The sequence below is a fragment of the Enoplosus armatus genome, chromosome 8 (genome assembly GCF_043641665.1).
Source record: "Enoplosus armatus isolate fEnoArm2 chromosome 8, fEnoArm2.hap1, whole genome shotgun sequence".
Classification (NCBI taxonomy): domain Eukaryota; kingdom Metazoa; phylum Chordata; class Actinopteri; order Centrarchiformes; family Enoplosidae; genus Enoplosus; species Enoplosus armatus.
Window position 1 is genome coordinate 20,582,873 of NC_092187.1, and position 23,193 is coordinate 20,606,065.

The 23,193-nt window shown below is 40.8% G+C and overlaps 2 protein-coding genes across 3 annotated transcripts; both read left to right on the plus strand.

Annotated features, from left to right (window-relative positions):
- The first annotated feature begins 729 nt into the window (after positions 1–729).
- samd10a (sterile alpha motif domain containing 10a) lies at positions 730–9,270 on the plus strand. 2 transcript variants are annotated; one of them, XM_070910899.1, is made up of 5 exons: positions 730–963; positions 2,690–2,871; positions 7,799–7,967; positions 8,057–8,203; positions 8,924–9,270. In XM_070910899.1, the coding sequence occupies exons 1-5, from the start codon at positions 951–953 to the stop codon at positions 8,944–8,946; spliced, it is 534 nt and encodes a 177-aa protein (XP_070767000.1). In that variant the 5' UTR covers positions 730–950; the 3' UTR covers positions 8,947–9,270. The 2 variants fall into 2 exon arrangements, with proteins under 2 accessions (XP_070767000.1, XP_070767001.1); XM_070910900.1 differs by having other exon boundaries at positions 8,057–8,197.
- Positions 9,271–9,456: 186 nt separating this feature from the next.
- On the plus strand, positions 9,457–22,665 carry uckl1a (uridine-cytidine kinase 1-like 1a). The gene is made up of 15 exons (XM_070909875.1): positions 9,457–9,545; positions 14,330–14,517; positions 14,747–14,853; positions 17,104–17,274; positions 17,577–17,648; positions 17,799–17,988; positions 18,090–18,151; positions 19,125–19,141; positions 19,282–19,380; positions 19,455–19,548; positions 20,860–20,922; positions 21,023–21,145; positions 21,396–21,503; positions 21,759–21,915; positions 22,586–22,665. Exons 1-15 carry the CDS (start codon positions 9,457–9,459, stop codon positions 22,663–22,665), a joined length of 1,620 nt encoding a protein of 539 aa, XP_070765976.1.
- The last annotated feature ends 528 nt before the right edge of the window (positions 22,666–23,193 follow it).

Consider the following 23,193-nt stretch of genomic DNA (forward strand, 5'->3'; position numbering starts at 1 on the left):
GAAACTGTACATAGTTTTTGCCTTTTCTTTTCCTCATGGCCCTGTGTTTTACTCATGCTCAGTCTCCCCTCAAAACCCCTTCTTTTGACTTTTGAGGGTTTTTTAGTTGTTTTCTTCTTGTCCTTTTTATTTTGGTGGAAAGGAAAGGACATTATTTAATGCTTTTTGAATGATTGTGGTTGGTTTGTGGTTATGTTTAGTGCTGTGGTGCTCATAAACTGGAGGTCATAGGTCAGCTAATCCACAGCTCTCCTTTGCTGTAAGATATGCGACCACTAAAGTAACTGGGCAGGTGGGATCAGGATCAGTGCTCTCTGATATCAGCCTGGATGGTCCTGCAGCTCTTCTGGACAAACCCCACATAGAGGGTCCATCACAGAGAGGGCCCACTGCCCACAGGCGCGCACAGAGCTCCCTTTCTTTAAGAACAGGCAAAGGGGAATTCCTTAAGTTGGATGCTGCAGTGATGAGAAGCCTTTTCATCCGGCTGTTTTTCAGAGCCTTCACTGGCTGCGTTAATTACAGGGCCCGGGGCTGCACTTTGAGCTCACTGCGCTCATGCAGGCTCTTGAGAAAAAGCCGCGCGTCTGATTCTCACGACACATTAAAAACCACACACAAATACACCGCGCGCGCACACGCTCGCGCCCGCCTGAGCCAGCGGAACCAGTCAGACAGCTGCCCGGGGACATTCCAGCCTTGTCTTCAACAACTCGCTGCGAATGACGCCGTTGGACGACGTGAGCTGGTTTTAAGGCATTCTCCCAGTCAGACCAGTGAGACTTGACAGGATGTGGAGCGGCGTTCCTCCTGCCAGACCTCACTGAAACTTTTGTCGGTGAGCACAACGCGGAGAGGAGGAGCGGAGGGAGCAGGACCCCGCATCCTGTGTGTCGGTCACCGGAGAAGATGGGAGACTTTGACTAGATCCACTACGGCGCGGAAACACCATGGCTGTAGACGGTAGGCCGCTTTCTGCGGGTTACATTTCGACACATTCTTCGAAATGTTATTTGAAATAGCCTTCATTCATTGGAAACTCCAACTTAAACAACGCATGTTCGTTTGTTTAACTCAATACTTGAGAGACCGGTTTTCCAGGTATGTTAGTGGTCGCATCTTCATTAACGGTATGAGGTCAAAACATTATATTAACAGCTTAAAAACTCCCAACTGCTATGTTACATCCACCTAACACCGTAGGAAACGAGAAGACCACAGCACAGCTCGGTGAGGTAACTTTAAACTCAGGGTCAAGAGGAGGGTGCAGGGTGGTCTGCTGCTGGTCAGTGGCTTGGTGCTGAAATGGACAGCTCACCAGAAGGCACCAGCATAACCAGTCTGACTGTTGTTGTGGTCAGTTTTGGCCCAGACTCAGTGGACAGGTACCTTTTAAAGCCCTTGTATGTGATTTGTATCTTTTAATTAATTTTATTCAGAATGAAAATCTGATTGTAATCCTGGTGAAAATTGATGCAGTTTATGTGTTGCTTTCTATGCCCACGTCAGAAATCAAACAGGAGCTTTAATGTGCAGCACAGATTCAAACAAAATACCAAGTGAAATGTACAGCAGGCAGGCGAGACTTCACAGCATGCTAAGTAAGATTTTTGTTTTCCTAAGAGTTTTCCTATCCGGTGCTGGCAATTTATGTGTGTGCTAGTTAATGAGGACTTTTTCCTCCCATAAACGGGCAAAACTAAAAGGAAGGGAAAAAAACTCAGTCTGACAAGTGGTCTTAATTATCTGTATTTAATCCAGGGAAAGAGGCGCATTTGTGTTTACAGCCGCAGCCTGGGGGAGTAATAACACTGTGAAGGAAATTTCATACGTGCGCAGTCTTCGAGTTACACCTCAAAGAAACAAAAATCGCATACAGAGTTTTATTCATAATAATCTGATGATGCTGCTTTTCCTTGATGATTGCGGGACTTGGCTTTGCTGCGCTCTCAGCGGGAGATGTTGAGTGACAGAAAGGAGAGGCACAAAGCTAGAAAACCCAAAAGACACTCTTTCATCTCCTCAAACCCTCGTCCCCCCTGACAGTCTCTCTCGTTCTGTCCTCTTTTAGAATTCTCTCAGTCAATTTAAGATATTGAAAAATGCACGTTAACGCACACACAAACACAGCTGCACATAGCTTCAAACACGGTAAGAAAATTCTTCCAATCTGGCACATGAATCAGTAATGACCCGTGGCTTTCTGCCAGGATCTGGGCCAGTAACAGCGTGTTTACTGTAGTTCCACACTTTCTTTAATTACTGGATGTTGGGAAGCCACCTGCTGTTGAGTGGGTGTGGATGTCTGCCTACAGGTCTCCTCTTAATGATGAGAAAGCGGCTTGTCTCACAGATCCGACATTCACCTACAAGCTCTGCACAAAGTAATAGTGGTACCTGAACAACGATTTCCATGAATTACAGAGGAGCTTGTCCAGACTCAGATAACTTTGAGTGCTGCCTCATGCCTGCTCAGTATCAGTGGAGCAGGTATGAGCAGGTACTTCTCAATGAGATCATCCCTGAATGACAGGGTGTCCCGGTGGGTTCAACTCTGGCTTTTGTTTTCAAGTCACGCAGAGGGAGGGAGTTTTTTGCAGAGCGTGTCTCATGCTGTTTTTAAATTGTCAGTGGTTACATGAAGATCCGGCTGTCTAATCATTAATACCTCCTGCTTTTATCTCTCCAGCGGCTTCCAGTTTCAGTTTCTGCAGGCCAGCTGTGGAGTACAGGGCTCTGCCTGAGGACTTCAAGCACCAGCTGAGTCGACGGACAGGTGGGAACCTAACCTGGCATGACGGGCGTGGGCAGAAAACAGCAGGAGGCAGGACAGTGAAGCTGCTGCAGCAGCCCGGCACAGAGGCCCTGCAGGTACTAACACCTACATGACCTCAACATGTTGAACAGCACACCTGAATCTGAACTGATTTCATGTTACACCCGGGTTGTCTTCATTCTCCAAGAGCAATGAGATATGTTTGCTTGATATTGCTTAAAATCTAAGTGAAGTATTCAGTATTTATATATCCATGGTGTTTGTTTTGACTTGCGTACTTTTGGTCAAAATTGTAATTACTATCTTCTCATCACTGCAGCATCCAACTTGAGGATGTTTGTACTGGTCATTTGATTGGTGCTGTGTGGGCAGTCAGTAAAAGTAGTTGGTAATATAACGTCAACTCCAACAGCCACACTGGCAGTTAACCAGCTAGACAGCTAATGCTAGCTAGAGCCCCCCCCCCCCCCCCCCCCCAGTAACATCTAGTAGGATTCAGCGCTAATATTAGCAAGCTAGGCTAACTAGCTTCCATCTTTCGAGTGGACTACAAATTTAACAGTAGGACAGACATCTCAAATCACTAATGATATATAACCCACGCTCTGTGGGCTTGTTTAAAAAGGGAAAAAAAACATCTTGTATCAATGCTCATATGGAATAAGAGATCATCATAGCCCCATGACACTACCAAGAAAGAGTAGTAATTGTCATTATCAGTCCCACTGCATTCCTACATATAAGTCAATGTTCGCTTAAGAAATCATTAAAACAAATCTTGTCCTTGTTGTCTTATCAACATGAGTGTACATGGAAACGTTCCTCTATGGCGTTCAGTAACTCTTCTCTCAGATTTCTGTACGGAAAAGCCTGAAAGAAAAAAAATCATAGTCTGGCAAATGCAGCCAGTCAACATCCATTGTTGCAAATGGGCACTTTGTTAGCAGAGAATGGAAGTTGCTCTCTCCCCAGCGGGTTGGTGGGCTCTAGCAGCCTTTTAGCTTGGCTTTAAATAGCTCAGGTCCTCCAACACTCGCGCTATGCTGCAGCAACACTGTGTCTGTTGACTGAGGGCAGAAAGAAACAGAATTTAGTTTGATAGCGAATGCTTGATGGTAAACAGTCTGTGATTGTTGCTGCAGGGTAATAAACAATGCAAAGCCTTTTTTTATAGATGTCTTTGTATGCAGCGTTGTCAGATCCACTTCCAGTATCTATTCTGTTCCAGTTTAAATTTTTTAGTTGATATTCAATTCGTTATCTGATACAGCATTGTCTGCTCACACAGTCACTGCCCAGACAATCCATTTGTGCTGTAAACTGGCCTCATTTAAAGCCCCTGGTTACAAGTCAGAAAGCCCATGCCTTTGTTTTCACCCCATGGAAGTCTCTTTTAAAGGCGGTAATGAGCTGAAGCTAAAGCTGCACACATAGAACTGGGCTGGGCTGATAACAGTTGTATACAATGCGTTGTTTGTTTGCTTCAATCCTCTTGGATGCACATAATATAGTGGTTGTTTTTTTTTTGTCTCGAGGAACATGAACTTAATCAGTGTTGTGTGTTTAGAGGATGTGCTGCACTGGAACACATGAGCACTATTTTCACTTCTTCTGCAGTTCAGCTTTTCATCCTTAAGTTAGTTTTATTTACTTTTCCTACACGTTGTCCTCTTATCCAATCTTCCACTCTGCAACTGCCTAACTCCTAATTCGTATACTGTACATGTAGATAGATCCAGAAATTGATTGGCAACTATTTTGATAATCAATTAATTTTTCAAGCAAGAATGCCAAACATTTTTCTAATTCCAGCTTCTAAATAGTGAAGGTTTGCTACTTTTATTTCAATTATTTGAATATTTGGGGTTTTTGGACTGTTGGTCAGACAAAACAAGCTATTTTGCCTTTTACCTTTGGCTTTAGGAAATTGTGATGGCCATTTTTCACATTTCTCTGACATTTTATTGTTATTTCTAACAACTGTTCTCTTAATTGACAACATAATTAGACAAAATAAAGAGATTAGTTAATCATTATTATAATCATTACTTGCAGCCCCTGTAGAAATGCTGACATGGGATTTGGGGGACAATATTGCATTCACAACGCTGTCTGTTTGACACATTGAAAACAATTTATTTTTTGATGAATTGAGGAAAATGTTTGTTTCAATTCAACATTGCAATAACATTAAAATAACTCTTGAATTTACTGATACACAGCAAGAGAAGTACCAGTCCTTCGTGTGATACTTCAGAATGCATGTATCCATACAAAGGCCCAATTCAGAAGTCAAAATATTCACATACTGACCCACACATGGCAGCAATGCAGGATCTTAGGCAGCATCTATCATGAGTCAAGCTAACGTTAAGAGTTACAGAAATGAGGGTGTGAAGTGAGAAACACTCTGCTCACCACAAAAAGAGGGGGAGAACTGCACGGAGTTCAAAGTAGAATGAAAGGAAAGCTGGTGCTCTTCAAGTGTAGAACAGGAAGTATAAAGATAAAAGCATAAAAAGAAAAAGGACCATGGTGGATTTGAAGTCAGGAGGCAGAAAAATACTCGATTCAAACTTGGTACTCTGAATGTGTGTGTGTTTGTTTGTTTGTTTGTTTAGATCCCCATTAGCTCCATGCACTGTGACAACAACAGAAGCTACTCTTTCTGGGGTCCACATGTATTTACAATACTTGATGATACACATAATCACAAAAAGACTCAATAACTACCACAAACACGTACAAAAACATCACAACAACGCAAACTCAACGTATCTAGGACAATAGATAGACATCATATTACCTCCTCTGAGAGAAATGCACCTGTTCCTTTCTGCACCTTTCTGTCTTTGCTGCTGTGACGTGTAAATTTCCCCGCTGTGGGATTAATAAAAAGTCTAAGTCTAAATGAAACAATCAATAAAGGAAGCCACAAATATAGCGGGATGATAGCTCCCTCCATCAATATTATGTCTTTAGGAGTAAATCTAGTTTTATTTTTGGCTACTCTGTTACCTCCATATTACTGTCTGAATGTCTAGTAAAATAATGATGTCTGTCTGAAAATAACAACATAAACATTAACTAAGTATCTGTGCCGTTAGCCGTAGCTAAGTTACAGCTAGCTGGCTGAACTTAAAGTTACCTTGGCTCAGGTTACAGTTAGCAAGTTGTCCACCCCTGCATTGAAAGCAATCGTTAGTTATACTATATAATAAGATTTTCCATCTGGTCACAGTCAGCCCAACAGCCGGCGATTGCCGATATATTCGAGCAGGTGTGGTTTTTGTAACTCATTATGTCAGATTTTAAGCCACATAAGGATTTATAGTTAGTGAATGTGTAATGGATATTTAATAGATTATGAACACAGTTTGCACAAAAACAAATTATTACAATGTAAAATGCACAATACTGAAACATTGGCCTCAGGAGATAAATACTCTCATGAAATAACACTAAAAATGTAATGTATAAAATGTTTATCTCTTAGCAGGAACATACTATATATTTATTAAAAAAGTGTTCATGTTACTCTTTATCAGATAGAGTCATCCCTCCCCTCTCCACCTCCAGTACATATTTTGCCAAGAAGCACCTCTTTCCAGCATCTGAGAAAATCTTGAGTGGGAGAACCTGCTGAATTTTTAAAACCGATTGACTGATCAAAGGCCCAGTTTGTTTAGTTCTCCCTAGTTTTACATCCTGCTCATCTTTAAGATTAAAGAGCTGGATCTCATAATCACACTGGCCTTCATGCTGCTCTCTCTGTCTTCGTTGCTGCTGCATGTTCGCTGATCTTCCAGACAACTTCGAAGTCTATGCAGAGCGTTTGATCTGCGTGCACATATGCTCACGATAGCCCCGCATGCTTTAATGAGTTTGAAACCTGTTCTTGTTCTTATAGAGGGCTGATCTTGTCAGTTTCTCATGTTTAGGCCTGTCTATGTGCGTCTGTACCTCCGAATGTTTGTCTGAAAGTGTTTGATACTGAATGTTCAGCTTACAAGCTTCACAGCACGTTTTTGACTCAGCAGCGTTTGCAGAGATCACACATCATGTGCAGTGAAGAAGAGCCACGAATGTCCGTCGATCTGATCACATTAATTCATGGATGTTTTGATGGTCAGACAGAAGATGAAGAACAGGGTCTGTATAGTGTTTGTAGGTTTAATGGCTCATAAGTGCCCTTCGTCTGGAGTTAAATGCCTGTGGTTGTTCAGGGGGGATAAGCCTGAGGTAGGTTGTTAAGCTCCACACAAATGAAACAAATTTATATCAGCATGTCCCAAGTGTGACTTAATGAAATGCTACTACTAAGTGTAATGAGTATAACTCTTCCTTTATAGTGTGCTGGGTGTGTGTGACTGACCAGTCTATTCAGATAATCAAGCCCAGAATGCATCATTCCTCCTCTCAACACAACCAACCAGCCAGTTTCAGTGTTGTGTTGTTGAGCTCAGTTCCATCAAGTTACATTTTCTTGTAGAGAGTTAGATCAGAAGATTGATACCATCTCATCTCATGTATGATAAATATGAAGCTGCAACCAGTAGTCGGTTAGCCTGTCTTAGCATAAAGACTGGAAACAAGTGGAAACAGCTAGCCTGGCTCTGTCTAAAGGTAACAAGGTCTGCCTAAAAAAACTGCGACTTGCTGAAGTTATGCTGATTCTGTGAGGTTGCCTGGCAACCAGCAGGTAGTGCTGCGTATAACCATAACAAACAAGATATAATATGTAGTATATAGTGAGCTGTTAGGCTTATTTTACCTTTGGACAGAGCCAGGCTAGCAGTCTTCCCCTGTTTCCAGTCTTAATGCTAAGCTAAGCTAACCGGCTGCTGACTCTAGCTTCAAGTTTACCGTACAAACATGAGAGTGGTCAATCAATCTTCTCATCTAACTCTCAGCAAGAAAGCAGATAAGCGTGTTTCCGTAAATGTTAGACTTTTCTTCTAGTACATGTCCATCTTCTCTGTATTTATCTGTTTGTCTGTCTGTCTGTCTGTCTGGCTGCAGTATCGTTCCAGTGACAATTATGGGATATATCACACAAGCCCAACACAGCCCAGCCTCATCCGCCCCGTCGTGCTCTGGTCACAACAAGATGTTTGTAAATGGCTGAAGAAACACTGTCCACACAACTACCTAACCTACGTGGAGGCGTTCTCTCACCACGCCATCACAGGTCACACTGCTAAGATAACCAGAAGACATATGAATGGGAGCTGGATTAAAGAATTTCAAAATAAAGAGCTCTCTGCTTTCACCTTCCAGGCCGTGCGTTGTTGCGTCTGAATGGGGAGAAGCTGGAGAGGATGGGACTAGTGCAAGAAACACTTCGGCAGGAGTTGCTGCAACAGGTGCTGCAGCTTCAGGTGCAGGAGGAAGGACGCAACCTGCAGCTGCTCAGCAGAGGTGAGGGTGTGTGTGCTTTTATTTTTTACCACCCCATTCTCAAACCTTGACTTTAAAGGAATAGTTTGACATGTTTGGGATATATGCTTATTTACTTTCTGGCAGAGTTAAATGTGAAGATTGATACCATTCTCATGTCTATACATTTCAGCAACCAGCTGGTTAGCTTAGCTTAGCATAAAGACTGGAAACGGGGGGGGGGACAGTTAGCCTGGCTCCATCCACAGGTAACAAAATCCACCCACCAACATAAAGCTCACTAATTAACACGTCATATTTTTGTTTGTTTAATCCGTGTAAAAACGTCAATTTGCTGTTTTACGGGGGTGTTATGTGCCAGACTTTTTCTTGCCTGGGACCAGTCACTTCCTGGAGTCTCTGTTGGTCACCTGGCAACTGCTCAAAGCCAAAGATTCCCCAACACATATCTGGAAAATTTACATTTTTACACTTCAGTTTTCGGATGGATTAAACAAACAAGACGACATGTTAATTACTGAGTAGGCAGATTTTGATACCTTTAGACAGAGCCAGGCTAGCTGTTTCCCCCCGTTTCCAGTCTTTGTGCTAAACTAAACTAGCCAGCTGATGGCAGTAGCTTCATATTAAATATACAGACATAACAGTGATATCGACCTTGTCATCTAACTCTGTCATAAAGCAAATAAGTGTATTTCTCAAAGTGAAAACTCCATAAAGTGTTAATCTTCTTTCTGTCTTTCGCAGGTTCCTTTGGAAACATATCATAGAAGGATAGCTGGAAGACGTGGATGCTGTGGAATCATGGGATATTTACTCAAATAAACTCAAATGTGAATCAGATCTGTGGAGTAAATTGCATCCAGCGAGCAGCGACATCCAGAATTATGTTGTCACGGGGAACTTGGCATCTTTTCATTCCCCATCTTCACGATGAACAAACATAATCTTTAACGGACTGACTGAACTGTGATGAAGAAGCTCCATGACAATCTGTCAATTTATTGCTCTATTCTATTATTAATTATTAACTATTTCTCTCTTACTGTCTCTACCGCTCTCTTTCTCTCTCTCTCTCTATGAAACTTTTTTAATGTCAGAAAACAGAATAAATAAATAAAAATATAAAAATAGTAGTGCTTTTTTCCCCCCCTCATAAATGCCTACTTAAAGGTCAGGATTGTGTTCACGTTACCCTTGACAGAGCAGCTGTGAGGAAGCACGTGATGATAAACTACATTACCCATAATCCCACAGCACGGCTAAGAAGGAATCCATCCATGGCTGTAACCAGCCGATGCCGGCTCCGAGGTCGCAAGATCCCCATGGAGACGGAGTGCGGGAAAATAATGTCGTCCCGCTCGGACAGGTACACGATGCTATGAGTATTTTTACCTGTGTGTTTCCTTCTGTGTGCCGAAATGATACATGTGATTATTTATGTAGTCTGCAGCAGCGTCCTGATGCTGTAATGTAACGCTAACCACACTGACTCCCCTCCTCCTCCTCCCCCAAGCAGCAACAATATCTGACATGTTTCGTCTCTGATATTAGTGTTAGTAAATTAAAACCCCTCTCTGTTAGTATGTATTAATGAATTGTACAATATAGTGACAGGATAGTGGCTGTAGGTTCATGTCATGCGGTGGAAACACGGAGCTCTTCAGAAGTAGGTGAGCTGCATGTTGACACAGTCGTGCGTCACAGGCTCCCTAATGAGAAACCACCAGAAAATCATCCAGAAAATCCACTTTAACCTTCAAATATATTTACCTCAAGTTATGTTGTTGTTTTCAGTTCTTTGATATAGAGCTTCAAAAATATATTCAAACGATTGTTATATTTAAAAGGATGCAAAAACTCAAAACTACATAAAGAAAGTCATCCTTTTAACTTTCTGCTAAATATGAAATTGGCCGGTGATGGCATGTAGTAATCCAAGTAAATTTACTTAGATGAAAGTAACAATACTACTAATAAAAACACATTACAAGTAAAGATTTACTTAAGTTAAAGTGCATAAGTGTTAGCAGCAAAATCAGCTTAAGAACTCATTAAGCAGCACAATGGCCGCTGTCAGTGTGATGATATTATATAATTGGATCATTGTTATTGATTCATTAACAGTGAAGGTAACACTTTAATATAGCATTTGGTCGAGGTGGAGCTTATTTTAACTCATTTGTTTACCGTTGGACAGTTCAGTCTATAATGAAGCATCTTATTATTATTATTAACTATTCATGTGATTTGTGTGTAAAAACATAACCTGCCAAGTAACCAGATAGTACAATGTTTAAAGTAGCGTAACATAGAAATACTCAAGTACAAGTACCTCAAAACTGTACTTAAGTACGGTACTTGAATGCTAATTCATCAATAATAATAATCCAATAATATAATATGTATTACTCCGAAATAGGCCATTCTGCATAATGAGTACTTTTACTATTTTAAGTGTATTTTGATGTTATTACTTTTGTACTTTTAATATTTTTGGAAATCAGGACTTTTACTTGTAACCTAGTATTTCTACACTGTAGTACTGCTACTTTTACTTAAGTAAAAGTTCTGAATACTTCCACCACTGCAAAATAGCTCCAGATTAATTTTCTGTTGATCGATCAATCATTTCAACTGTAGATTAATGCAGCACTAATGCATCAGTAATAATGATCCAATAACATATATGTAATACTGTAAATATACAGTCCGAATAGTACCGTGAGTACTATACTTCTGATACTTAAAGCATGTAGATCTTGCTGATAATATTTACTGTATGTACTGAACTTCAATGCAGGATTTTTACTTGTAATGGAGTCTTTTTAGAATGAGGTATTGCTACTTTTACATAAGTAAAATACCTCATTCTGTTTTTCCATATTTTAATTGTACTATTGTTATTGTTGTCTAATTTGTACACATGACATCTATCTGTCCTGTTAGAGGGACCCCTTAAGGACAGAGGCTGTTGTACTTCATACAGATTGTACAACCCTGTGAGGAAAATGTGTTTTGGATTTTGTAAATAAATTATCTTGATTTGGTTGTCTAGAAGAAACTATAGTGACTAGAGTATGAAGGCCACGCTGGTAAAAACATTTCACTCTCTCAAACAAGCTAAGAAGAATGTCTCTAATGCCGCCTTTAAGACCCGGAAAAGACAAATCTTACTAGAAACAAATTGATGATTAGTTGATAATCGATTAATCCGTGAAGTCATTTTTTTCAAGCAACATTCTGTGATTCCAGCTCCTCTAATGTGAGGAGTTTCTGCTTTCATCATTGTGAACTGAATATCTTTTGGACTGTTGGTCAGACAAAACAAGACATTTGAGGACTTGAGCTTGAGGAAAACTGTGATGGAGTTTCGCTGTTTTCCCAGATATGTCCTGTTACAACACGTCTTCAGTGTGGTTGTCCCTCTGGTGTTGAAGTGTTTCTGTGGATCAGATCAGTGAACTAAGAGGAAGGATCAGCAGAAGACGACCGTCCCGTCCTGCTTGTGCTTACAGGTGCCTCTATTAATACCGGCCAAGCAGCTCTTTGCTGCCAGTGTTGCAGTGATCCTCTTAGTATCTGTCTCTCACACACACACACACACACACAGAAAGGAGAGGACACATGGACAGTTGAGCAGAAGTCTCAGTCGTGTGAGTAGACGAAGCAAAAGCAGACTAGAAACAGAAACCTTGTTTATCAGACAAACGTTTACGACTTCGGTCAGTGTTACTCCGTTTAAGGCCTGTTGTTAGGTTGCGAGGTTGCCACGGTGACAGGCGAGCTGGAGGGTAGCAGGTTGCCATCTGAAGCAGATATGACTCTGCTGGACTGCACGGGAGCCAGAATCTCCGGCTGCTGGTCCCTGAGGTCTGACCGCAGGTGAGATCTGACTGTTTGCGTTGTTTGCTTTCTCTCAGTGCAGGCAGGATGTTCTCAAACACACAGTGGATGTGAGCTATAAATAGTCTCTAAACATGGGTTGTTGAGAGGTCAGAGGAAGTGCAGGATCTGGGTTAGTTTGCAGGGATTTTGGTGTGTTATATTTGTGCTCGGTCTCAGAGGGTTGCCTGTAGTGTGCCATTACTGAACAAGCATTTGAAACTGCGTCAGTTGAATATGCAAAACATTCATTAGTCCTCATGTGTGGTCGTGCATCACATTAGAAACGAACCCAGTTACTCATTTGATTTCTAATTACTGCCGGGGGGATCAGAGAGTGTGACGCAAAAGCTAAGCTGACTTTTATTTGTTCTGTAGTAAACAGTTGTGCGAGAGCTTAATTTTAATTAGAGCGATCTCGGCTGTGATGTGTCAGAATATCAAACGTAGCATTAACACAGTGTAGGCAGTGGTGGAGGAAGTATTCAGACTCTTTACCGAAGTTAAAGTACCAATACCAAGTCCTGTATTATCTGAGAAATGTACTTACAGTAGCAAAAGTAAAAGTACTCAATGCAGAGAAGCAAGATGAGACTCTTTGTTGTCGTGATCATTTTCATCGTGGTTTCATCTGCTGGTTGTTTTCTTGATCAATCCATTTATTGTCTGTTTGATTTATAAAAGATAAGAAAATAGTGAGAAATGCTGTCACAATTATCCAGAGCTCAAAGTGACATCTTTATGTGTCTTGTTTTGTTCCGACCAACAGTCCGCACCAAGTTATTGTTTTCTGTAATTTAAGACAAGAAAAGCAGCAAATCGTCATATTCGAGAAGCTGAAACCATGAAACGATAAGCAGAGATTAACTGACTAATTTTATATACTGTTGGGTGTTTTTATTTTTACAATGCATCGTATTTTAAAAGTTCTTCATATGTTTTATATGTAAAATCTTAATTTGAAAAGTAAATACGGCTGTCAGATAAATGTAGTGGAGTAAAAAGTACAATATAAAGTGTCACGAAATGGAAATACTCAAGTGCAAGTACACAGCAGCCAGATTTGACCTCACAGCAGGCTACTGCTCAGCGGGAACTAACAGTCTTACACAACACACAACAAAGTGTTTGTGTAACTGCACCAAGATATTTTCTTGCACCACAGGTTTTTGGCATATTTGAAATTGCATCTGTTTGCTATGCAGACGCCACTGTAAGACTGAAACATGTTAAATGTATTGCTTGCTTTTAAAAATGTTTTGCTTCAATGTACTTCTATATATATATAAAATATATGTTTTGTTGACCCATCAGGCAGATTTTAAACAACATACTTCATACTGCAGCTCTTATGTAGATGTTTGATTCTTGTCAGGTGGAAATCTCCGGCTCCACATTCCCATCGACCTCGACTTCTAAACTATCACTGACGAGGTCATTTGCCAGTTTTAGGGAGACATAGGAAAAACTTTTCCTTCTTCCAAACCAACAAAGTTTTATTGTTTTGTACCAGGGCTACAATTAATGATTATCTTCATTATCACTTAATCTGCATATTATTTCATCGTTTGGTCTATAAAATGTCAGAAAATGCCCAACACAAAGCCCTAAAGCCCATGATGGTGATGCAATCAGATTGCTTGTTTTGTCCGCCCGACACTCCAAAACCTAAAGATTATTATTATTAAGTTTATCATCACATAATCTGCAGAAAAGCAGCATCCTCACAGCTGAGAAGCTGGAACTTATTATTATTATTTCAGCTCTATTTTGTACTCCACTACATTATTTGTTCTGTTTATATCTATAAAAGGCCACATACATTTGACAAAATATTCCTAAATCTTCTTCTTAATATCTTTTTCTGGAGCTTTTAACACATATCGCGGCCTTCATCAGTGGATGGAGTTTGCTCAGTATAGTATAATAGACTGAGGAAGCTCCATCAGCTGGTGAAGACTGGGATATATGTTTGAAAGCTCTGGAAAAAGCTTGTAAGTGGACCTTGAGTTAGGGTTATTTTGTCAAACTCTTTTCATCGGTCAACATACTAAATGTTTTGTAAACAGTTTAGTACCTTCATGTGTTGTGTAACGCAAATATGTGTTCAAAGTCTTCAAAGATAATCGGATAAAATAATAAATCGTATGTGATTCTCGTAATTAGGTTGTGTTGTTAAAAGTCAGGCAGGTCTTTGGCACAGCAGACTGTGTAGGCCTCAGCTGTGTGTTCAGGCTGTAACCTGCCTGGCTGTGTGCTGTTTTGCAGTGGGAGCGGGGAGGACTCGTTAGACCGGCTCCTGCCCCCCGCCGGGGCCCTTCGCAGGAAGAGCACTACCTCACTGAGTAAAACCGAGCCTCCTCTGCTCCGCACAGGCACGCGCACCATCTACACCGCCGGCCGACCTCCCTGGTATGACGAGCACGGAGCGCAGTCAAAAGAGGCCTTTGTCATCGGTATGACACTCGCTGATGATGTTTTACTCCTCCTGACTGTTTTCTTCTTCCTCTTCCTCGCTGCCAAATTGTGGCTTTGAGCTGCAGAAGCCGTCCTCTTTGTCCCGTTCTGTCTTATTATACCCATAAAACACTTTACTGCTATCGCACATGCATACCGCCAGACAACATTAGACACACTCTGAAAAACACACATAATGGGCCATTGAAATGCTGTGTGGATCTGCAGGGTTGTGTGGGGGCAGCGCCTCAGGGAAGACCACCGTGGCCAATAAGATCATTGAGGCTCTGGATGTGCCGTGGGTTGTGCTGTTGTCGATGGATTCTTTCTACAAGGTGAGAGAGAGTCGTGCTTTTTACTATTTATCTTTTGTTTTGCTAGATTTGGTTGTTACAAATTATCTGTGGGTTCATTGTGGGATGAAATGTTTTGTTATATATAATAATTATATGATTTGAAATTCACCTCAAAGCGATCATTACACTGCTGCCACAGTTCTGAGTTAATAACCTGTTGGTGACGCAAAATTACAGAGTACACATCCTGTACACTGTTCACTACGTACCTACAGATAGGTGTACGGTAACAAACCACATGTGGAACTTTCACTTAGTAAGAAATAATGAACTTTAATGTTAATTATGATATATTAACTTTGACTGAGCACACACCTGGAAGGCCTCACTTCTTTATACTGCATCTTGTCTAATAAACACAGTAAGGTCTGTTTGTGAGTTGAAGTATTTGGCTCCATAACTGTTTATGATCTGATGATATGACAGAACATAGACGCCTCGCTTTGACTTCAACTTTATTGGCCACGAGGGAAACTTTTCCCCTTCTCTTACAGCCGAAAACACAGAAGACTGACTCGGACATAAAACATATTAAAGACAAATGCTAAAAACACAAGCACCAGTACATCCAGCTGTTGTCATCCTGCCCAGTCATCCATAATTAAAACAAGGTTCTTCTCTGACATCAGTATTGATCGTCAGATGGATCCTACATTGGACTCCAATACTACATTACTGTTCCCCAGTATTTAAAGAGGCTATAATTGGTATTTCTATGATTGCAATGTGAAAGGGGTCGCTCGTCGTGATGAACCTACAGAGATTTATCACCTTAATCTGCAGCTCCTCTCAGCTGTGAAGAGCTTTATAGCAAATTTCAGCTCATTGTTTATCTGTCTGATTTGCAACTTTACTGTTCTGGTTCACTCTAACTGCTCTCACAGTGTTGCTTTCAGACGCAGCAGGCAGCTGTTTCAGCAAAAAAAAAAACTCCCTGTATACTACCTGCTCAACACCAAGCAGACAGACAGACACAGTTAGCAACTAGCTGGTGAACATAGAGGAGCATTTAGCAGCTAAAGAGCCAAATATGTCCCTCAGAAGTTAGTGGAGACTAAAAGCTAAAAGAGAGTGAACATTGGTTTTACATTCATCAGGTGGACACAAACATGTTGACCTGTAACTGCTGTATGTATAAATAAGCAACTGTTTGATAACAAGTTCACCATATCAACTTAAAGCTGATAATATGTCAGTGTTGTGTTCACAACCTGTTTCTGCTGCCCTCTAGTGGATAAAAAAATGTTAACATGCACACAACTATTTTACAGCTTCAGCTATAGAGGTACACCCAGCTTAATGTTTTGTTCTCTAGCAACAATAATGTGCACCAAATTAATTATAATGAGTATTTTTTATATATAGTATATCATAACTTTAAAGTAAATGATGCCATAACTAATTTCAGTACAATATCGACACTATTACTCTGTTTTCCCCACTTCCTGCCGTGCTGCCATATAAAAACATTTTATTGTAATTACTTACAGAGTAATGTATTTCTTGGTAACTTTATAAACCTTCTTTCCTGTCTTCTTTCCTTCTACTTACACATTTGTCCCACTATAGATACCCAGTAAGTAATTTACTGATACCTCATTGTAATTTAAATCATTGCACAGGTTTTTCATTAGCAAGTTTTCATCTGAACTCTTTCTAATGCTGCGATCTCAGTGAGCCAAACCAGAATCCCTCAGTAATCACGGGGATCAGGAAAATGTCACTGTGACTCGGAAAGCTGATCCCTTCCAAGCTACCACTTTGCCTTTTTATAGAAACAGACACGCAGGTACAATATTGAAACCACAGATGGAAATGCATGCACACATTTAGACTTATATTTATTCTTTTGTGCTTCAAGGAATAGTTTGACATTTTGGGGAATCACGCTTATTTGCTTCCTTGCCGAGAGTTAGATGAGAAGATTGATGCCAGTCCAGGAAATAGCTACACCTAACTCGTAAAACTACAACCTGTTGTCTTTACATTTTGGTTCCTGTACAACGTGTGAATCAGAGAGCTTTAGAGGTGCTGGTAGACAGATTTCTTTACCTTTGGACAGAGCCAGGCTAGCTGTTTCCCCCTGTTTTCAGTCTTTATGCTATGCTAAGCTAAACTCCCAGCTTGAGCTTCATATTTAGCCTACAGACATGATCATGGTATCAATATTCTCATGTAACTTGGCAACAAATTGAATAAACATGAATGTAAATCTGTTGTGTTTTGCAGGTTTTATCTCCTGAGGAGCAGACTTTGGCAGCAAGTAATGACTACAACTTTGACCATCCGGGGGCATTTGACTTTGAGCTGCTGGTTGCGACCCTGCGAAAGCTGAAGCAGGGCAAGAGCGTGAAGATCCCGGTGTACGATTTCACCACACACGGACGACAGAAAGACTGGGTGAGTTGTGTTTTATCGCAGGCGAGTTGACTCATTCCTCTCAAAAACTTTTTAAAGATTTAACATGTGTCTTGTAATTTTGGAAAGAAGAAAGTGGAACACAGTAATGAAGCTGTGGCATTCAGTTTTTTTTATGTGGGTTGACTTTTCAAAGCTGAAAATATATTGTAGACTTAAATAAAATATTGTTATTTTAAAAAAATGTTTGTCAAAGTGACATTCTGCAGCTTTAATCTTATAAAAGCTGAACTGAAGAAGCTTTCTGCTTTGAAGACGCCTGGTTTTCCCTCCTCTCTATGCAGAAAAATGTGTACGGTGCCAGTGTAATCATATTTGAAGGAATTATGTCTTTTGCGGACAAAGAGCTCCTCCAGGTAAAGCATTGTGTTTTCTTTTTCTTTCTTTTTGAAGAATTCTTGAGTGAAGTAAAACAATCATCACCAGCTATTGTTGTTTGAGCAGCTGCTTTGCTGAGGTGAATATTATTGAACCGTTCGGAGGGTGTTTGCTCTTCCCACCTGCAGCTCCTGGATATGAAAATCTTTGTGGACACAGACTCAGACATTCGGCTGGTCCGCCGGCTCCGCAGGGACATCACAGAGCGCGGACGGGACATTGAAGGCGTCATCAAGCAATACAACAAATTTGTGAAGCCGGCCTTTGAGCAGTACATCGAGCCAACCATGAGGCTGGCTGATATTGTTGTGCCAAGAGGTGAGACAGTCGGACCTCCTCTCTCAGAACATTTGGATATGTTGCTGACTGTGTCACAGAGAACATACCAATAACATCCCTTCTCGTTTTGTCCTTCCAAGGTGGCGGGAATATGGTGGCCATTGATCTGATAGTCCAGCATGTTCACAGCCAGCTGGAGGAGGTGAGCGGCCAAAACACTGCTTGTACATGAGACAGTGGCGCCACCAAGTGTCCGAAAGCTGTAACATACAGACAGAAAGAGAGACTCTCCAACTGTTTGCACAATAACCTGCTGCGAGCTAAAATTAAATCAGAACTTCTGACAAACTTTCAGACTTTTATTCCTCTCCCTTTGGTAAACAGAGTTAAAGGATAAGTCTGATGTTTGTCTATATTCTTCTAATTGTCAACAAATCACATGAAAAGATTTCTCTGTACCGTAGATGTCCAAAAACTATTACAAACACATGAGCAGGGATGCGATATCATTTTATTGAATCGGAATCTCTTTGAATCCCTTATTGAATCTTTTTAGGTCATTTGTTTGGTGGAGAATAGAGACTAGACTGAGTATTTGACTCAGTATCACACCTCAACCACAGATATTCCACCATGTTCACACTGTGTGTTGTTCCACGTGTTTGTATACGTCACCAGTATCTTTGCAGATGCCTGTAGTGTCAGAAAGAGGCAAAACTATCTAAGAGAGATTGAAAATGAAAGATTCAATATGGGATTTGTACCTACATGGAACTGTATCCAAAATGGAAAAGACTATCAGAAGTCGTCCCTACACATCAGTGAGCCACACTGGGTGACATATTCCTCCTTATTACCATGAACGCACAGATTGTAGTTTATTTTGAATCAGTCCACATACTCTGTCCTGCGGCTGTAAATACTCACCATCAGCTGAAAATAGTCGCCAACAAATCCACTATTTACTCTTGTTTGCGAAAAACTATAGTGCCCTGCTGTTTTAGGAAGTTATATATCTTTTTTTTTAAAAACTAATAAAACTATGTATTTGTTACCCGTTTTTAAAGATTAACATCTTCAGCAGCAAAGAATGTGCTTTGGGCCACAGACTGGCTGTCACAATCTGTAATTTTTACCCCTTTTTATTGTCTTTCTCTTGCCCTCTCTTTACGCAGCGTGAGCTCAGTGTCAGGTACGCTGATATGTACTTTGACTTTTACCTTCTCTGGCTTTGGTCCACTTGTTGTTGTTGGAGATTTTGTATCAGTGCTGTGTACAGACTTCACACTCTCTTGGCCTTAATGATAACTCTCGACCTTTCCGTGGTCTCAGGGCGCTCCTGGCCTCCGCTCAGCAGACTCAGCCGCTGCCCCAGACGCTCAGCGTCTTGGAGAGTACGCCACAGGTCAAAGGCCTGCACACCATCATCAGGTACCGACCTGTGCTCAAGAACGACTATGAGTCCTTGTAACAGTTTTAAAACCATTTCTTTTTCTGTAATGCAGGAATAAAGAAACCAGTCGAGACGAGTTCATCTTCTACTCAAAGAGATTAATGCGGCTCCTCATAGAGCACGCACTAACGTTTCTACCATCTCAGGTGGGTGGACTTTAACTACTTAGTATATTATTAAAGTGGCTATAACAAATATTTTTATTTTAACAGTAGATCACATGACTACTTTTATGTGAAAGGGTTTGCGAGTAGTGACAAACCCACAGAGAATTATCACCAGACTCTGCAGTTCCCTTCAGGTTTATGGATCTTTGTGTCTTTTAGCTCCATTGTTTTGGTTTTACAGCCAGCTGAACTTTTACTGTACTGGTTCACTCTCATCGCTCTGATCAGTATCGTTTTCGGACACAGCAGCCAGCTGCTTTCAGCAAAAAAGCTCGATAAAGTCACCGTACACTCCCTGCCCAGCACCAAACAGCAGGCAGACACAGTAAGCGACTAGCTGGGGAATTTAGCAGCTGAAGAGCCAGAAAAACAGAGCAAAAAGAGGGTGAATATTGGACTTACATTGATCAGGTGGCCAGAAACACGACTCCAAATGAATGATCATGTTGCCTCGTAACTGCTGGATGTGTAAATAGGCAACTGTTTGCTAACAAGTTCAACATATTAACTTAAATTGATGACATGTAAATGTTGTGTTTACAGACAAAAAAATCAGTTATTGCAAGTAGTTCCGCATGTTTTAGACCATTAAATATAAATAATCTATACTTTACTTTTAAATTACCTGCTTCACATGCCAACCATATGTTTTTGGAATTTTTACATACTACTGAACTTTACAAGCAGCCATCAGTTTCAGTTTCTGACAATATAGTTTGAAAATCAACTTGCAGAGACATGAAACTTGCTTGAGATAATTACAATAATCACGCAACCTCTACTGTTATTATAATAATGGTTTTGTCTCAGTTATTGTCGCGTGGTAATCAAGCTCAAAATAGTCTGTTTTCAGAACAATTGCCAAACCACTTCACAACATCTTCAAGTTACCTCTTTCCCCATATGCATGTTTTCTTACTGTTTCTATTAAGTGTTTATAAAAACAAAGCTTTTAAGCAGCCAACTCTCAAATGTCTGTCATCATTGTTTGAAGGAGTTTTTGGAGGAGGTATTATATAAATGGAAAGTGGTTGATATTGAAGTTAAGGGTATTCGCCATTTGTGGTGAATGTGCTAAAGCAAACAAACTATACTTTTTTTAGGTGAATTATGTTTTTAGTATATGTATTCTACAAACATGCTTCACACATTCACAAGACAAACTTATATATACATACATACAAAAACGTGCATAGATACATCGATATATTGACACTTTTCTCGAATCTGCATCTATGAGAGTCTTGTGTTTGTGCGATACAAAATGTTTTCTTCTGTATCTTCTAACAGCCGTGTGTAGTTCAGACTCCACAGGGCCACGAGTACGAGGGCCGCAGTTACAACGGGAAAGGGGTGAGTGATGCTCTTGCTTTTCAAGGTCTCGTTACCTTCCAGTCGAGTGTGTCCGCGGGGTTTCTGTCATCACACTTGCTTCGCTGCCTCGTCTCCATAGATCACCGGTGTGTCAGTCCTGCGGGCGGGAGAGACCATGGAGCCCGCCCTGAGGGCCGTGTGCAAGGACGTCCGCATCGGCAAGATCCTCATCCAGACCAACCTTGACTCAGGCGAACCAGAGGTATATAAAATGAGTCATTTAGCAAAGAAATGCGTTCCCTTCAACATCTGTGAGATGTTTGTGTGCTGCATCTTCTGAGACTTTACACGATGTCGAAAGTGTCTCAGAAATCGCATCAAACAGAAGATAAAGATGTTTTGATTGTCTTTTTTTTTTTTCCTTTCTTCCACATGATGTGTGTCTCCGTGGTAACTACCCTTGCTGCTTTTGTAACCATGGTAACCTGTCTCCTCCTCTCTGGCCTCGCCAGCTGCATTACCTGCGTCTGCCCAAAGACATCAGCGAAGATCATGTCATCCTAATGGACAGCACAGTCTCCACTGGCGCTGCTGCCATGATGGCAGTACGAGTCCTATTGGTGGGTGCAGATTAACATCATTATTCTTCAGTAAGACAACAAGAGGAGCCTCCTCCTCTTCGTCAGTCACGTGTGTCATTTCTCGTGTGTGGTAATTGATTGGAAGTTTATTTGTGTCCTGGTGAGGATAGATTATTATTATTTCTGGGAAAAGAAATGTCACATATTTTCCTCCCGTTCCACTTACTAATTATCCTTCTGATGATGATCAGACAGGCGTTGACTGTTGTCGCTGTGATGTGTGTGGCTGAGCAGGATCACGAGGTGCAGGAGGATAAGATCGTGCTGGTGTCACTGTTGATGGCAGAGCTCGGGGTGCAGTCTGTGGCCTACGCCTTCCCAAAGGTCAAAATCATCACCACCGCTGTGGACAAGAGTCTGGACGATTTATTACATGTAATTCCTGGTATCGGTAAGCCATCACATGCACAAACTCCTTCTTTCTGTAAATGTGCTGTTAAACCAGAAGGCATGTGTCAAACATTAACGTATTTGCCCTTTTTTTAGTCTTGTCAAAGAAGAACTATATAACGTACAAAAACTATAACCGAATACAACCCCGTCTTCAGTGTGCATGGTTTTGGGTGCATGATTTTAGAGTTATGCAGGAAATAAAAGTGTCCACAGTCTTTGCAGGAGATAAAAGATAATAAACATTTCTGTTTCAAGTTGACAGATTTCATTTCATGTCCCAGCAGATTCTAATTTTATGCTTGTGTCACTTCAGATTTGAAGCAAGCGCTGCTCTCGATCACAACTGTAACTAAACTACACAATATGCATATCGGATAGACCGGCCTCTTGTCTGTAAACATAAATGATTACATACAATTACATAATTAGACACTTGCAAACATTAATATGAATATCTAATGTATTATGTTACACCAATTAATTAGTCTCTCTGTTTGTGAATCAGTCACGAGAATCATCATTTTAGAAAACCATCACTGAGCTCTTATTTCCGAGTCTTCCGACCTTTGCAGCAGTTTGGTTTTTCTGTGTATTCATGCTGTGTTTTTTTCATTATTTCAGCCTCTAACCCACTGATACACAGTAGTCCACTGTTGTGTGTTTTACAGGGGACTTTGGGGACCGGTACTTTGGGACAGACGGGTCCGACACCTGCAATGATGAGGACCAGGAGCAGCCGTCATACTGACGCACACATCTGTGAGCCTCTGTGAAAGAAAATACAAACACTACTTGAAACCTGTTATTGTGCATCCTCTCCTTCAGGCAGCAAAAAAACTGTTATATTCACTTTTTGTGTACTTTTGTACTCTTATACATCAGATGACTCTCTCTCGTATACACGAGGCATATTTTGCTCTATTTACAACTGAGTGTTCATCATTAATGTTTTCATACAGAAGGGTCACAGAGGTGAAACAGTGCCATTACCTTTGAGGTACAATAATGCAAAAGTTAAATTATTTTATCCAGGATTGCACCAGCTGTTCTCAGTAACTACTAGATCGTTTCAAACTTGTAATTTACTAAACTGGGTTGCACCATTAAAACTTAACCAAAGTCCTGACTGGTCAGACTTTAGTAATGTGTAATCGATTGCTAGTAAACATGATGTAAGTGTTGTTACGCTACAGTAACATCTGGCAGTTACTTACTCAACTTAACACTGTTCTGAAGGTATTTCCAGAATCAAAGATATTCTGTTAGCTGCTCAATA

What these genes read in the sequence shown, in the direction of transcription:
- samd10a (XM_070910899.1), top strand. An exon ending in CCGGCACAGAGGCCCTGCAG is followed by an intron (nt 2,872 to 7,798) that starts GTACTAACACCT and finishes GTCTGGCTGCAG; the next exon opens with TATCGTTCCAGTGACAATTA. An exon ending in CTCTCACCACGCCATCACAG is followed by an intron (nt 7,968 to 8,056) that starts GTCACACTGCTA and finishes TTCACCTTCCAG; the next exon opens with GCCGTGCGTTGTTGCGTCTG.
- uckl1a (XM_070909875.1), top strand. Translation starts at nt 9,457, where the DNA reads ATGGCTGTAACCAGCCGATGCCGGCTCCGAGGTCGCAAGATCCCCATG. An exon ending in CGGACAAAGAGCTCCTCCAG is followed by an intron (nt 17,649 to 17,798) that starts GTAAAGCATTGT and finishes TCCCACCTGCAG; the next exon opens with CTCCTGGATATGAAAATCTT. An exon ending in TTGACTCAGGCGAACCAGAG is followed by an intron (nt 21,146 to 21,395) that starts GTATATAAAATG and finishes TGGCCTCGCCAG; the next exon opens with CTGCATTACCTGCGTCTGCC.